This window comes from Anas acuta, chromosome 1 (assembly GCF_963932015.1).
Source record: "Anas acuta chromosome 1, bAnaAcu1.1, whole genome shotgun sequence".
Taxonomy (NCBI): Eukaryota; Metazoa; Chordata; class Aves; order Anseriformes; family Anatidae; genus Anas; species Anas acuta.
This window is the reverse complement of record NC_088979.1, coordinates 18,771,465-18,788,407: the sequence shown is the minus strand read 5'-3', so window position 1 is coordinate 18,788,407 and position 16,943 is coordinate 18,771,465. Positions and strand designations below refer to the sequence as shown.

Here is a 16,943-nt window from a genome sequence, read left to right as displayed (position 1 = left end):
AACTTTATGGCAGGTTAAGGAGACTACAAAGACATCCTCTTAATTAATTTCCTTGCAGTTCAGTAAATATACATGGTGCATCTGTCTTTTTGCAGCACTGACATTGCAAGTAAGGACTCAGACAAACTGTTCCAGCAGCAACTAACTTGGGTTCAGGGGTTACTGGCCTCAGTCTACATGTTGTAACCATTGTTGGCATGTGCCCTACCCTTGCTCTGTCGGTTTAACTGTTTGTCTGATCTGCCCTTAAGCTGTGTTTTTCTTTTCTTTTCAAAAACATTTTGAATTGAAAAAGTATTTCTCCCATTAAAATCTTCTGAAAGTGAGTGATATTCTAGCATTGAATTCTGGTCTGACCAAATGTTCAGAAGTTTTCTACTACCACGTGGAGACACTTCAACTTAACTGCCACTCACATTAAAGCTGCCAGTAACCACTCCTCTCAAAACTCCATGGATCTTGTCAGTATACCTGTAAAAATTATTGAAGGGAAAGAAAATATGGAATGAGTTTAAAATTAAAGCATTTCTAATACTTCACCTTTTCTTTTTCCATTAGTTGACATAAATATATATAAATTATTTTACGAGAAAGTTAAAAAAAAAAGTGAAATTTATAGAACTGCTCTTGTTGCAATGATAAATACAAGGATCAGAATATTTTCAGGGTTAGGTTCTCAATGCAGAATTAATTAGGTAAACTATTTTAAAATATTATATTGAAAAATTTCAATAGATCTATTCGAATACTGTTCCAAAGGGGGGGAATGATATTCATTATAATTCTGCCCTAAACATCAATTTCATATTTAGTTTATTTATTAAAGCAAGTAAATTTATGTTCAATTTGAAAATAAACAATTATAAGCCATATTATAAGTAATTCATGTGTTGTAGTTCGGGCTTAAAGGACATTTATCTTGTTGATGGGTATTTCTACTATTAAAAGATACAACTCTACCTAGCTTTGCTAAACTATGCCTTTGCATAATTTTTTACAACAAACCTTCCAATTCCTGCAGATTTTTCAAGAATCAAGTTCTAGCACTACTGGTAATATTCGCATCAGACCATTTTCACTGTGAATGACCACTTAAGTTAACTGCATGAACTACTAACAATGATTAAAATTATAGTTTTAATTGTAGTATGATTTTGAAGTAATCACTAATTATAATTACACTGTGCAAACCATTAGTTAGAACTCTACATAATAGGAATAAAGTTACTACATTATTATTGAGATTATTATGCTTCCTGAACCATTAGTAGCAACATATCATGGCTAACTACAGAAGAAATGTTCACCCGAACAATCCAAGCGTACAAGTAACATATTAAACCAATCTAATACTTAATGAGGGTGAACTATGCCTCTGTTTTCATCCTACACCAAAAGTTCAGGCTGGAATACTCTGTATTTTTTGAGCCACGTGATTCCCTTATTTTCTGCATGGGGACTCACACTTCCATCTCCCACACATTCCAACCCCTACTGGTCCCAGCAAGCATTGGAGGCTCCCATGTTGTTTATTCCAAGACTCTCTTATAGTGCCCTGCTCCTCCCCTGCAGTAATCCCACCTCCTCTCTGCAGCCAATAGTGGTTTTCACCTCCTCCCAGGGGGCTCCAGAGGAGCATGCTCAACAGAGACTGGAAACATGGAGGAGTCAACTTTGCAGCTCAAGCTGACAAGTCATGTCTGCTCCTACTGCTGTTGGACTTGGAAAAAGAATACAGAGGCTGGTGAGTGCATATTGGCTCCATATAGGCCTCTTCTGCTGCTAATGTAAGCTCTACTTCTCAGTCCCTAATGGAGTCCAGAGCTTTCCACCATATTGTTGGTAAAAGGTTTTGATGAAGTCATCAAAAAGGTTTTGATCTTCAGCCCCTGATATCTTCTGGCCTTCTTATGTGAACTCAGGAGAGGGAGGAGAATCACTGCTCCTTATTCTTGGAGACTCCAAGTACTGGGCCTAAAAGTTATTTTGCGCAAAAATTAAAACTTCCTGTTTTTTCTTTTTAACTATATTTTCTTCCTTCACCTATGCTTCTTACAATTTAATTCTCTGTATTCCTCTTTCATCTTGCAAACCTCTCTCTTCTATTCATGTGTTGACAGTTTGGGCTCACTGGTCCATTTGGCCACTGGAAACAATGGGGCATGTGGGTGTTGTCATGCCCTAATAAAATAACTAATGCAGAGTTATGTGGCATTGTTATTACTACATTAAAAGTAATAAAATAGTTCAGATTACAATACCACAGACCTCTTGTTTTGTTCACCAGCAGAACTTAAAGGCCCTGTAATTGCTGTTATCACAACTATGACTAGTTCTCAGTTAGTTCCTGCAGTAACCCCTCCTGAGTTGTTTAACCGAGCGCTTCGTTTTGCAATATCAATTTGCCCGACTATAACTGCTTTTGTCTAAAAGTCTAGTAGTTCGTGTGACAACTCCAGGTATAAATGCACACCTACGTATATCAAGGAATACTGAAATAACCAGTGGGTGTTTTCAAATAAGTGTGATAGTGAACTTGTTTCGAAAGCCATGGTTCCCGAGCCCAAAATACATCAGTTTTATGTTCTGGGAACTTTTTTTTTTTTCTTTGAAGTAAAAAGTTGAGCCCATAAAGTATACATTGCTTCAGTTATGCTTTGTCTAAACAAAGTTCTTTGTAATACATGCCAAATCATGCCATTTCAAATTAGTCTTCAAAGGAGTAAAACTGGTATTTGCTATAATCATAACACGATGTTTTCTGCGTCAGCCTTAGCAAACTGTGAGCCACAAACTGGAAGGCCAGGTTTCCTTCAGCCTGCCCTCCTACTTCCTTTGGTCTTCTTGTGGCCCAGCTATCTCTGCTTTGCTCCTCCTACATCTCCTAACTGCTGGCAGCTCTCGGGTCACACGTGCAGCATTTAGGTCCTGAGGTCACGAAGATACTGGCGTGGTTTTCCACCTGCTGTCCTATGACTAGTCCTCATGAAAGCTTTAGGAATTTATACTTCTGAGATCTCTGTCTCTGTGCTAAATATGGCTGGACTTAGTGAAGTGCTAGTGAAGGTGGTGGACATGCGAAATGATTATGTTTTTAGTTATGTTATTTTTTTGTATTTTTTCCCCCATTGGAAACTAGAAGAAATGATAGCCAAATAATGTTTCACTGATTTTTTTCACCAGTAATTATGAAACACTTATTCTGGAAAAAAATGTATCAATTTTCAACTTGGTTTTCAGAATGCCAGTAACACATGACTTAGAGGTGGTTTTCAGCTACATTAAGAGTACAGTAATATAACCAAAGAATCATAGAATGGCTCAGGTTGGGAGGGACCTTAAGGATCATCTAACTCCAACCCCCCTGCCATGGGCAGGGAGGTTACATACTAGATCAGGTTGGCCAAGGCCCCATCCAGCCTGGTCTTGAACACTTCCAGGGTTGAGGCCCTGGCCACCTAGAGCTCCAGGTGGGGCCTCACGAGGGCAGAGTAGAGGAGGTCAGTCAGCTCCGTCCACCTGCTGCCCACCCCTCTGTTGGTGCAGCCCAGGACACAGTTGGCCTTCTGGGCTGCAGGCACGCACTGCTGGCTCGTGTTGGGCCTTTTGTCCACCAGATCCCCCAAGTCCTTCTCTGCTGGGCAGCTGTCAGTGAGCTCTTCTCCCAGTCTGTGCTCATGTCTGGGATCGCCCCGGCCCAGGTGTAGCACCTTGCACTTGGACTTGTTGAACCTCATGTGGTTCACATTGGCCTACTTCTCCAGCCTGTCCAGGTCCCTTTGGATGGCCTCTCTTCCTTCTTTGGTACCAACCACACCACTCAGCTTGGCGTCATCTGAAAACTTGCAGAGGGTGCACTCAATCCCATCATCTATGTCAGTGATGAAGATATTGAGAAGTGCTAGTCCCAAGACAGACCCCTGAGGGAAACCACTCATCACTGGTCTCCACCTGGACATAGAGCCATTGACCACTGCTCTCTGGGTGCTTTGCTACCTTTGCTAACAAGTAGGCATTTTAAATCTTAACTTTTGTTTCTTTTTAGGAATATCCAGCGTGATTACAGAGCAACATGCAGGTGAGTAGGAACTATATAGAATTAGAAAAAATGAGTCACACTGCATTCCAGCAGAACAGCAGATACTATAGAGCTGTCAAGATTATCAAAGAATTATGTTGACATTCTAATGTCACCATTTTTTTTCACAATATAAGAAAGTTTTTGTCCAAAAATCAAGGAAAGTCAACAAAAATATATTATTTATCAGGATTCAAGAGGAAAGTATTTTAATGGTATGAAATTATAAATTTTAACTTTAATTTTATTACAATAAAATATGTATTTGTTATAATGTATTATAAAAACATATTATAATACATTTATTATATTTTTTTAATAATATTATTCCCTAATGAAAAAAAAAAAAAAAGGTAATGCTTTGGACTTTGAACTTCATTTTGGAATTCATTTGTACCCTGGTCAGGGAACTGAGAGCTGTGGGCTTTGACACACGTTCTCGTCCTTTCTGTGGCCCAAGTGTCATGGGGTGGGGGCTTTGCTTCTTCAGGGGAGGCTGCAAGCCCCAGGTCCCCAATCCTCAAAGGTGTTTCAGTTTCATCGGGAGCTCATGTTGAACCTGAACACCTGATGTGGCCAGCAGGATCTATGCTTTTGGACAGCAGGGTAACTATTTTTGACAGTAGGGTAACTTGGGCATCAACTTCAAGGGCGGATTTAGGCAGTGGTGGGGCACAGTCGCTTCCAGGTGGCACGGGCAGAGTGCCCCTGAGCCTGGCAGGCGCTGCCCTCCCTGCTGCCTCCTGGCACGGCGTGGGGCAGAGCACACAGTGCCGGTCCTTCCCGGGGGCGGGGGGGGACCAGAGCACGGCTCCTCGCTTTCGGAGGGGATAAACCTCCGTGTAGGGCCGGCATGGCTGCGGCAGGGGACGAGGCGAGCCCCGGGGGCGGGCTCCCTGCCTCTCTCCCGTCGTGGCAGCGAGGCGAGGCCGGCCCGAGAGGCGCGGCCAGCGGGAGCCAATGGGGGCGGCCGCGACATGGCGGCCGCCGTGGGTGGGGAGCGGGCGCCTTAAAGGCGGCGGCGGGGGCGGTGGTGGCGGCTGCTGCTTGGTGCATCCCCCGCGGGCATGGAGTCCTCGCAGGTTGCCGTGATCGGCAGGTGAGGCCTCTGCTTCCCCTTGCCGCACTCCGGGAGCCGGCTGGAAGGGGAAGGAGCAGGCGGGGGGCAGCGGGGCAGCGCCTCTCGCAGCCGGCCGGGCTCTCGGTGCCCTCTCCGGCTCGGTGCTGCGGTGCTTGGTGTGGTTGGGAGCCCGCAGGAGGCCGGGGAGAGGTTTAAAAGCCGCCCCCGTGGGTGGGGAGCAGCCCTCGGTGTGCCCGCGGGGTGGCCCTCGGTTGGGCATGCAGCGGTGGGTTTGGCTGTGGAGGTGTCACTTCGTCCTCTTGAGCTAAAATTGGTTGATTTGGGCAATAACCTGGCGAGGCGACGCTGGCAGCGAGGCAGCTCGAGGTCGGAGGCACGTGTCTGGCCGCTGTCACGCGCCAGCGACGAAACTCGATGTGTCTGCTGGCACAAAGAAGCGTCCGGAGAGCCGGGCTCTGCGCTACCTGCCTAAGGAGGAACCCACCGTCCATACCAGCCAAAGCCAAGGGAGAAGGTCTGGATCCACAGGCTGCAGCAGCGGGCCCCAAATGACAGTGCCTGCCTGTCTTAAACGATGTCTTGGGGTCAAGTGTGTCTGCATCCTCCCGGGATGCGGCTGTCATGCACTGCTGCTCCATCGCACAAGTCTGATGCCTACCGCTGACTTCGTACGCTTGATAGTGCCTAAGAAAACAAATCACACAATCCTGAAAATCAGTATCAAAATAGAATACATTATTTGGTCAAATGTTGATTTTTAAAGAGAAAAAGTTCATTTAAAAATGCAGTTCAAGAGGAGTGATGTTTATAAAGATACTAGTGGCTTAGATATACTTATTTAGAGGTTCAGGTGGTCCAAACGCTGGTAGTTTAGAAGTATTTGTTAGCTGGGAAGTTATCATAGCTAACAAAGTATGACCTGTATGTTACTTCTCTGTAAGTGCTTGCTCTGTAGTTTGCCTGAGAACTGCTGAGATCTGGGCTTGCTGCAGTGAAAATGTTTGCTTTTTCTTTTAAATAATGTATTTTAAATAGATGTTAAGTTCTCGTTTAACAACGCTAAATACACAGTTTCACCCCCCACCCAACCCCCAGTTATTTCCACTGATTCCTGCTGTTTCCTGAAACTTCCTGTTTTGTTCCATTTTTATTCTTCTTTAACTAAAGGCTGAACGCGTTCCTGTTTTCTCTTCCTTTTCTTATCTGGCCTGCTGCTTTATCTCTGAATTTTTACCCCCCCATATCATAATTTACTGATGACCTATTTGCCTTCCGTTTTTACAGTTGACAGACATTGCTTCAGTTTAATGTTACAAGGACAGTAATCTCAGAAACGTCAGGAAATGCATGTGAAAATCAACACCAGTAATAGTAGTCATGGATATAGAGTTCTGTTCTTGTTGCTGTTAGGATTATAATTATTTGTGATGTTGTTTAATTTTTTTGTACTGTATCTCAGTACTTCTGTTTAAAGAGGCTAATGCCTGCAAATAGTTAAGTTCAAAACCTGCATTGTTCTGATAGGTATGATGAAATTATCAATTACTGTACATTTCCTTTATATATTTCTTAATAATGGGCTACAACTAATATGGCTTTACCACAAGATGTGGGCAGACTGTTCCTGCAGGCCTCCAGCATGGTAGGATGTTTCATCCAAAAGCACGGGTGATGCTAGATGTGGGTAGATGGAAAAGTAGCATCAAAACCATGTATTTTTCTTTCCTGGTTTTTGCACACTTACAGCATTTCCTGAGTTGTAGAGGATCCGTGATTACAGTAGCTGGGCCTTAGGTTTCTCTGATTAGCTCTGAAGCAGGATCTTGAACTCCTGAAAAAATGGGCTGCTCTCCATATTCAGACTTTGAATTAAACAAATGAGTTTCAAAAAGATGAAAAAACAAACCCTCCATAATGTGATTCCATGCACCAGTTCCAGGTTAGGATTACAGCTGACAAAACTGTTAATACTTGAATCCAATGTCCCAGAGTAGCAGCTCCTACTCTTTAGAATTCCGCTATCAGTTTTTTTTTTTTTATTTATTATCTTTCTCCCAGCACTCAAAGAAGCTGCTACACTACTAGCAAAGGATATTGCTTTGTTACAGAGAGAGGTTGGTTTCTTATCAACATGTAACTGATTTTTGGATCGAGTATTGCAGGGTCTGGACTCTGTTTTAGTTCTTGCAGTGCTTGTTGTTGGACCTTCCCCACCCCAGATAAATGCTACTTTATTAATTGGTTAAAATTTATTTCCTTTTCAGTGGGCTCATTGGTCGCAGCTGGGCCATGGTGTTTGCTGCTGGAGGCTTCAAAGTGAAACTTTATGACATTGCACAACAACAATTAACAGGTGCACTGGAAAACATACGGTAGGTCACCTGACTTGAAATGACTCACATTGCAGTGAATCTGTGGGATGTAATTATGAATGAACAGCCTCATCTTACTATTCAAGAGAGTATAGATCTTAAGCATTAAAGAAGGCTTTAACTTAAAAGTACAAGTCCTGTTAAGATTAGAACTGTGCCTCTAAATCTCTCAATGACACTTCTGAAGAGCGCTTCAATAATTAAATAATGGTTTAAGACATTAAGTTTAAATCCAAGTTCTTGAAATCACATCTTCCATGATTAGGTTATCTATAGGCTAAACTTAAAATACAGGAACATAGGAGTTTTTGCATAGAAAGATTACAAAGACTTCTTCAGATCTCAAAGAGGCTAGTACTGATTGCTAAAGAGACCTACTGCAACTACCACTTCTCTATAACTAGATTTAAAAAAAAATAAATCTTGAACTGACATTTCAGCATCCTAGAAGAAGAGGTAACTAGTTCTGTTAAAGACTCAATTACTGAACAGTTACAATAGAGGCTTGGAAGCACCTTTAGCAAATTTGAGGACTTGAACATGAGAACAGTCAAATTGCTTCAGACAGTAATCCCCTCGCCCTTTTCTGTTAACCCTGTGGCACTACAGCTGAAGCCTTTGGAAACATGCGGAGCTGCAAATTCAAGTCCTGCCTGTCTGCCCTCCCTCCCTCCCATGACCTGCAGTGCCTAGAAGTTGCTTATGTACTGAGTGACTCTTAACTATATTTCTTCCAAGTATTTCTCTTAACCTTCCTTGAACCTGTGTAAATCGTTTTGCAGCCTCCTTGCCAAGGGACTTTGTGTTCTGCGGGTTTACTGCTCTCTGTGTGAAGAGCTGTCCGTCTTGTTTGTTTTGAACCTGACTCCTCAGGTGCTTTGTTTGGCCCCTAGTTCTTATGTTAGAAGGGACAGTGACTGGTTCTACTCAACCTTTTTTTTGCCAGTCCTGGAAGTGTAGTTCTTGTGGATGTGAGAGTGTACATTGATAGGGAGGTTCTGTGTACAGCCTCATATTGCTATGTCAGCATTTAATGCTGAAGTTCAGGTTGCTTCCTGATAAGTATCTAGTTAAATGTTTCAGCCCTCACCTCTTGCTGTCTTGTAATGTAACATGTTAGCTGCTGTGCGGCAGCCAGTATGGGGATTAACTTGTACCTCTTGTACCTAAAAAGGGATTGTGGTGTGTTGCTTTTGGTAACAAGGCTTACAGCAAGGAAGAGTGACGTTAGGAGCCTCTGTACACTATTCCTGTTGTAGGAATTTAGGTGTGAGACAGTATGTTATATCTAATCAGATTTATTTTTTTTTTTTAGGCAAAAAATTGATAGTGAAGGAGGGGGGAAAAATCTGTCTCTTACAGGTGTGTGTGTGTGGTTTTTTTTTTTTTGGTGGTGGTGATTTTTTTTATCATTTCCTCTAAACTTTCAATATAGACGTTAGGTTTGACTAACACCTCTGTTACTACAACCTATATGATGGCACTTCCATTTTTTTGCAGAGTTGCTGTCATAACAGTAGCCATAATGAGTTTCTGGATTTCTGGAGAAGGGAGGGAGTCTTGTGGTCTGCATTACTAAAGCTAGCACTCACCTATTTTTTTTATTTTTTTTTCTAATAGCAGAATGACACCTGCAGTCTTCCAAGGTTTTCAGCTTGGAAAAGAAAAGCATAAATTACCGTGTGTGGTAGAGTAGAGAGGCATTTGGGTGTGTCAGTGTACTGTCCTGTGCCTGCACATGCTGTTCCATAGGAGTTAAGTCAAATTTTGCCTTTCACATAAGGTGTTTAGTTAAACTTATAATTAACTTAGGTATCTTGGCTGTTGTAACAACTTAGTTAAAAAGTCTAGTTTCAATAAAAGTGTTTTTTTTGTTGTTGTTTTGTTTTTTTTTTGTGACAAGAACACAAGCTATGTAGTTTCAACAGCCAGTATTTTAATGATTGTATCTATCAAAATGCAGTCAAACTTTTTTGGCACTGATTTCACAGCACACAATCTGTAGTAAATCCATCTGGATTACTGATACAATACTTCCGTAACTGCTGGAGCTTAAGTAGGTAATGAAGACTTGTAGAAGAGAGCAGCAGGGGCTGCCAATGGAAGCTGTGTGACAGAGCCGGCTGCTGGTTGCTCCTCTGGATTTTCTGGGATGTGCTTTCCATTCTCTCTGCATTGCTGATCATTTAGGAAAGTTCTTAGATTTAGTTGAGTGTGGTTTTGTTTGGTTAGTTGTTTTTTGTTGGTGATTTTTTAAGCTTTAGTATTGGAAAGAGTTTTGTTCCATTTTAATTTAAAGTCTGTGACTTAGTTGTATGTACTTTACATATTAAAGAAAAACTGGAGAATACAGAGGACTTCTTAGTTTTGCTTTTCTAAACCAAGCAAAATTGGATTTGAGTAGTACGCAGTAGTCAATTCTACAAGGATTAGAAATAATTTGTTAATATGATTGACTTTTAGTACGTTGACTTGCAACTCATTCTGGATTTGTAAAATCTGTGTTTCACTGGGGCACTTCAGGATTCATTAACCTAATGAATCCAACTCTCACAAAACGGTAGGTGGGCTGCAGATATGTGCAGACTGCACACAGGACTGGCATGGAGGCTGGGAGAGACATGCATTGACGATGTATCTGTGGAAAGTCTGAAATGTACTCTGTCACGATTTTCAGAACAACTGGTCAAAAATGAGTCTAAACTGTGAAATTGTCATCTACTGACACAAACGGAAATATGTGTCGACACAATGCCAGTAGACCAGATATGGAAAGGAAATGAGAGTGTGGTTATTGAGGCCTAGCGTGGTGCGGTGGATTTCCTACCTACCTGTTGATACACACTTGGTAGTCAGTGTCCTGACAAAAAATGACTGCACACTGGACTGAACTGGGTGTACCATTAGCATTATTAACCAGTGTCTGCTCTAATGGAACAACCTCTTCTGGAGAAGAAAACAAACTATCGAACAGCTTTATGCCCTGCTTGACCTACAGAAAGAACCTGCATTAACCTGCCTTGGAAAACGCAAATTTTCATATCCAGTATGCTTTCTCCAGAGTCAGTGTAATTCTGGTTTGAATGCAAGGTTGTTGAGTTTTAAAATAATGAGAATTAGAAAAACAAGTAGTGTCCTGTTCCCGGAAGTAATCCCGGAACATACTGTGTGGAAATGCTCTAGTGCATGTCCCCCAAAAATACTTTGACTCTTGTAATATGTAAACTTTTTTCCAGTAGTTACCGTGCTGCTGTTCTAAACATAATTACACAGCTGATAAAGATAGGTAAAACACAGTAAAATGCTGTAATAAAAATATAATGAAGCTGTAGAATGAATTCTATATGGAAAAATAAGATGGGATATTTGAGACTAATCTAATTTTTTTCCAGAAACAGTTCTAGAGTGGTAGCTTCCTCTAGCCACCCTTTTCACTGGGGAAGAAAAGAGTTTCCGAGCTGTTTTAAGGAACTGGAAGACAGGATGGGTTGGTAATGCTATTTCTCAGAAGTTCTGCATTCAGAAATGCTGTAGCTGTCTCCTGAGATTTAACAGTGGTGCTGATGTAAAGAGGTGCTTTGGGACTTGTCTGCTCAGTCTTGTGCAGGAGGTGATATACTCCTCCTGTCCATCCGTGAGCTCTTGCTGAGTAACTTATGTTTGGAAGCTGTAGAGCCAAGTCCCTTTAGGAACGGTGTCTGCTTCCATTCTCTTTGGGTCCTTTCCCCATCTGTAATAATAGGATATTTTCAAGATGCAAAAAGGACTTTAAAAGTTTTTAAAGTTTCCTATTTCTCAGCTGATGAGACAGGACGTAAGTTTGGGAGACCTAAATACATTGCCTTGTTCTGTGATTGGGGGGAAAAAAGCTTCTGTCTGTAGCAATGTAATGTTTCTTGACGTAGAGAGTAGACCTGGCATTTTCTCTTGAGTGTTTGGAAGTCATTTGAAACAGTCTCCAAAGAGAAATGTTTTTTCTCCTCATTCCTGTGTGGCAGCCAGTCCCCCTTGGCAGCTTGAATATAGGCTTTAAATAAGACTGACTTTTGCAATGACAAAGGCTGTGCTTTGAGAACAGTTACAGTGTTGATGCTTGCCTGGTATGCAGAAGTAACAGGTTATCTGAAAAGGTGATGAAATTTCCATTCCTGAAGGCTTTCAAGGTTTGGCTGCACAAAGCCAAGGTTAACCTCACCTGGTCCAAGCAGTAGTTTTGCTGCAGGTGCAAGCTGGACTTGAGACTTCCTGAGGCCTCTGTGTGCCCGTGTGTGCATGTGAACCTTCAGGAGGTCTCAGAAGTCAGATCAGTTTGCATGCATTGCCATGCTTTTATGCTGTGCACCAGCTGTCCTGGAGTCCTTTGCTTTCTGCCTCTTCAAAACTGTGCCAGAGGAAGATGAGCAACTGTCCTGCTTTAATACACAGACATTTCTGTGGAGAAAGTGCATTTGGCAGCTCTGGATCTCATGTCTGGACCAGCTTGTCCTGCTGTTCTGGGTAGGAAGCCTGTACTGTGTAAGTTGTATGCTTATATTCAGCTTGGGGAAAGCAGGAAGAGGGGATTTGGATGTGAATACTTTAAAATGACCACTTGCAACTCAATATTAGCAGCTTGGTGTTTGGCCATCGTGTGTGCAGACAGTAAGCTGGCCCTAGTGTTGGGGCATTTGTTTGCAAGCTTGACCTGTTGTGTCTCAGGCTAGATCTATGGGGCTGGTGATGTGATGGGGGTTGTGTGGAGTTTTGGTTTTTCTTTCCCCTCCAGCTACTCCCTCATTTATCAGACAGCAGTAGATAGCAGTGTGGTGCTGGCTCTGGTTTTTGGGCAAAGGTGGCTGGCTGAAGTTGTGAAGAAGCATTTTTGGCGTTGCCTCTTCTTCCCCTCCCTTCCCCTTGCTGATCTGGTCAGTGAGTTGTGATTCAGTAGTCGTTAGCTATGGATTTTGTGCCTTATCTTGAAGTAAATAACAGTTCAGTTCTCAGGACAGTGTTGACATGGGCAGTCTGGTACAACAGAGATGCTCTGGAGCTTGTTGAAGGGTGGGCTCTAAAAGGAGGCAGTATTTTCTTACGGACATGAATTCACCATTCTCTGAAGACCTTATGGGTACTGAGACAAATTCTTCAAGCTACTGCTTCATGTGCTCTGTGACACAACTGCAGAGTGGAGTCCTGTGGTGTGTCCTCCAGCAACGGCTGCCATGGCCTTTGAGTCTGTGATCGTACTCAGCGATGATCACCCTGAACATGAGGCTGCTCTGAATAAAAACTCACCCAGTAGAGGTCAGTGGTGCACTGCTGTATGCATAAATCAGTCTGTTGTGTGCCTTAATGTATGGTAAGTCTCTTATGGAAGCTCTCCTCCATTGCTCACACTGCTTCTGTGCCAGTCTAGTACCCCAGGGGAATGTAAGTAGGGATTAGCATTTGGAAGGATTAGAATTCATTTGTGGAAGAAAATAACCAAACTGTCAATAAATATATTAATGAAGGGGGCAAAAAAAAAAATCCCCTAGGGAAAGGGAAAGCCAAAATTGAAGTAATGCATTAATTGCATTTCATGTTCTGTGCTAAGTAAAATTTAAATTGCAAGCTTGGTGATGTTAACAGAAAGGACTTTCTGCAGGAAGAAGAAGGGGTGCGGGAGGAATGGTCTAGCCTCAAATTCTGAAGAATGAAGGCAGTAGCTTTGTAGGTTAGTTAAGAAATTGTATTTTCTGTGCACAGTATAGTGTGTAATGGCTTATAGCAGAGGCAGAACGGGTGGATGCTCATCACTGGCAGAGGAAAAAAAAGAACGGAACAGAAGACAGGTGCTGCGAACTTCTACAAGAGCTTGTGGAAGATGAATAAATGCCACCTCTCTGGTAACTGAGGGATTCAACACAGCTAGCAACAATCATGGTACAGAGTTTCAGAGGGCCAGGAGGAATGAGGAAGTGTAAAATTGCACAGAAAGTGAACAGGAGCTTCACCACCTTCGTGGAAGGGCACAATTCTGTTGTGGTCTCTTCAAACTTTGCTTTAAAAAAAAAAAAGGTATGGGCTATGGCAAGAGGATGCTGGATTCAGGCAACTGTGCCTGTGAAATGGACTTCTGACGAATGAATATTTGATGCCTTCTGAATTAATTGGTCCCCTACCACTTCACAAGGAAGGCATCAGGAGCCAGAAGTTTGGATACTTCAGTTTAGATGCACCAGTCCCTTTACACACAACGTGCTGGCATCTTCAGTGTGCCAGAAGCCTTAGGAAGTCAATTAGAGCTGCTGCCTAGCCACCCGTGGCGTACCCTGGCAGCTTGCAAAAAGGGAGCTGAAGCGTTGTTCCCTGCAGATCGCCACGCAGATTACTGAAGAGGCAGAAGGCCGTGCTCTGCAGCTGTCCCATTGCTGTTTGTCAAGGAGCTGAGTGGGGAACTTGCTGAGAACCTTAATGGATTTTCTACTGATTTCTGTGTCACTAACCAGAGTTTTTGAGTATAAATCTATATTTGAGAAGAGAGGAAGAATGCTGATAGAACAATGCTTCAATTTTGGACTACACAGGCTGATAGAAATGTTAATTTTGGCCCAAAATCCAAGGGACTCCAGAGAAACAAACATGACAGACCTGAGCAGTGCCTGAGAAGTGCGTAACTCCTGGCTTCATTTTCTAGCTAAGGATGAACCTTTCCAAAGGTGTTGTCCAATGTAAACAGAATGCAGTGCCTGGCTGTTTACTGAGGCGTGCTCTGCCTAAAACAGTTTTAAAAAAGTGTTGTCAATGATCAGCTGTTACAAAAATAAGGTATCAGAACTTGCAGGGCAGAAAAGATTATCTGGAGTTAAGTATTGAAGGATTTCCTTGAAGAGGAGAAAGCTAATGCTTGTAGGAGTTAGCCGTGTGTGTTTTACGGCTTGTTTTTCTTGTGTGTGTCTGAAAGTTGAAGAGTTGAAAGTTGAAGTATGTGCTTATTCTGCACACATTAAAATATGGGTGCCCATTCTGTTTTGGAAGGTACAGTGTTAACCTTTACCAACTTCACATAGGGTTTCAGTTGACATCTTGCCTACTCCCAAATTATAGGAAATGCTTTGATTGAAGGTGCAAAGTCCGTGGAGATTAGAAGGTATTTGCCTCTTCTGGCTCTCGTGCTAAACCAGGAGCAGAGCTGTTCTGTATGCTTGTGACTGCTGCAAAGTGCTCCTTACCCAGGTTTTAGTGGTGAGGTGTTGCAGCTCTGGGGCGGTGATGGAGAGATGCATTGGGAACCTGGATTGTCTGCTGGGAAACCAATACTCTCCTCTACACCACCTTCAGTGGGAGGGTGGGAGTCAGGGTAACTTGCAGGGCAGCAGGTGGTTATGACCTCTTAATAAAGCCATGATAGAACTACCAGAGTCTATGCTTGTTGTATTTTCTTGGACACAATCCAGCTACACAGCTGCTGAAGTAAAATTCTGATTCTCTGGAAGTTGATGGTTGATTTAGTGAGCCATTCCCAGCTGAAGGTCTGAGGGCCCATTGAAACTCTAAGGTTTGACTTCCTTCTGTATAGCTCAGAAGGAACTGGGTTGTCTTTAAATAAATCTCTGAAAACTTTTATCTTTGGTAGCTTCAGAATACTGTGGTCTAAATGGCTCATTCTACCTATTTCAGCTAAAAAAAGCTGCTTCTGTCATAAGATGAGAAAGATCCCTAAAAAAGATCAGGCAAATGTACCCGAAACACTTCGTTCTTCCTTCTGTAAACGAGAGCTGAAGGTGATTGCCTCGGATGTACGTGCTGGCAGGGTAGGTGAGATGAATCCCCCTCAGTCTCTTTAAGAAATCTGGAGGAGGAAGCTTAATATTAGATCTGTGGGCTCGAGACTTGTTGACAGGAAAGAGCCCTAAATAAAGGGATGGCCTCATGAAGTGTGGGTGTGTTATCCCACACTGCTCAGCCGGCAGCCTGAAAAGTGTGGAGAAGATAGAAGCAGGGCAACCTGCATCCCTTTCCCTTAATTTGAAGGGCTGCTTGGAAAAATATTGATGGACTCAGGGAGCCCCATCTCTTCTGAGGTCTCTAGATGCAAAAACGAACCCAGTGGTGCTGTTTGGGAACAAGAGGGGGCAGACTTACTAAGGACTGGTTTGTGGCTGGGTACAGAGATCATCTTGGTGTATGTAAGTATCTTCTCCACATTTAACATACACTGTCCCAGAAAGCCCCTTGTGAAGACTGTCATGTCTGTGCTGCAGTCGCTTAGAAAAAGCATTCTGGATCCCTGGTTGTTCCAGTATTCAGCGAAGTGTATTTTTGTGTTACACAAATCACAAACTTTTTCTTTCCAGGCTGTACAGCTCCTCTGTTTGCTGTGGCTTTTCCACCCTCCAGTTGGGTGCCAAGTGCAATTTACTTGCTGTCTAAGGAGGCATTCAGAAAGAAGCCAAAGTTTCGGAACTTGTTTGGTAGGGAGAACAAAGGATTATTTTTTTTCCTCCCACTGCTAATCATTAGCTCAATTTCCTCCTCTTCGGGATGAGCACTTTTTGCTGAATAATAAGCAAAGGCTTTAGAGGAGTTCTGCCTTGAGGTAACCAACAGATTTAACTCTAATAATGGCTACATCAAATAGCTTCAGGTTAATTGTGATGAGGTGCTGTAATCCCACTTAATTTCTGTGGAAATTACACATCTCAATTACTTACGTAATTTTGAGGCTTGCTCTTGACTTTTGAGGGTTTTAAGCTGCGGAGGCGCTTTCTCAGGTGGCATGTCCAACCCAAGCAGTTGTATACTTGAACATTCAGTTCAAACTCCGGCCACTTAGTGTCTGAAAATTCCTGTAGTTATTAAACTTGCTCTGTATTCATTATCTGTGCTGGGGAATGTGTTTTTTTTTTTAGGAATGACTCTTGGCATTATGGAATGCATTTTTTTATACAGTTAAACAGTGATCCTGCAGAGGTGTCACCAAAAGCTGTTTGTAACACTAGAGGAAATAAATTAAAGGTATCTCTATTCCTGTTAAATATAAGTAGAAAATCTTTCTGATTTTGCACTAGTGAAAACAGGCTTGAGGTGATGACAAATTTGGGGCTAGGAATAAATCTTGCAACTGCCCATGACTGAAGAGAAGAAAAACCTTAGCAGAGAGAAATGACCAAAAGTAACCTTTGTTTTTGAGTACAAGTATATGCTGTGGCATGGCAAATAGTGTTCATGTTTCTGGGTTTTTAAGAAGCTTTTATTTAAAAAACAAAAAGTAAATGTGGCTTAAAAATGATCAGGTACTTGTGTGTGTCTTGTTTCTATCAGGAAACAAATGAAAGAGCTGGAGGAGTCAGGATTCCTGAAAGGATCTTTGAATGCAGAGAAGCAGTTGGCTCTCATCAGCATCTGCACAGACCTGAAGGCAGCAGTAGAGGGTGCTACTTTCATTCAG

The 16,943-nt window shown here is 42.5% G+C and overlaps 1 protein-coding gene across 4 annotated transcripts in view; it reads left to right on the top strand.

The window, feature by feature from the left end:
- The first annotated feature begins 1,622 nt into the window (after nt 1–1,622).
- Nucleotides 1,623–16,943, top strand: part of CRYL1 (crystallin lambda 1) — a 63,343-nt gene continuing 48,022 nt past the window's right edge. For 2 of the 4 annotated variants that reach the window (XM_068671108.1, XM_068671080.1), the window contains exons 1-4: nt 1,623–1,744; nt 4,046–4,078; nt 7,424–7,531; nt 16,817–16,943. In XM_068671108.1, coding sequence (XP_068527209.1) covers nt 1,638–1,744; nt 4,046–4,078; nt 7,424–7,531; nt 16,817–16,943 — 375 coding nt within the window. In that variant the 5' untranslated portion in view covers nt 1,623–1,637. Of the gene's footprint in view, nt 1,745–4,045; nt 4,079–5,018; nt 5,178–7,423; nt 7,532–16,816 lie in introns of those variants that run through there. The other 2 variants (XM_068671090.1, XM_068671100.1) reach the window with 2 other exon arrangements.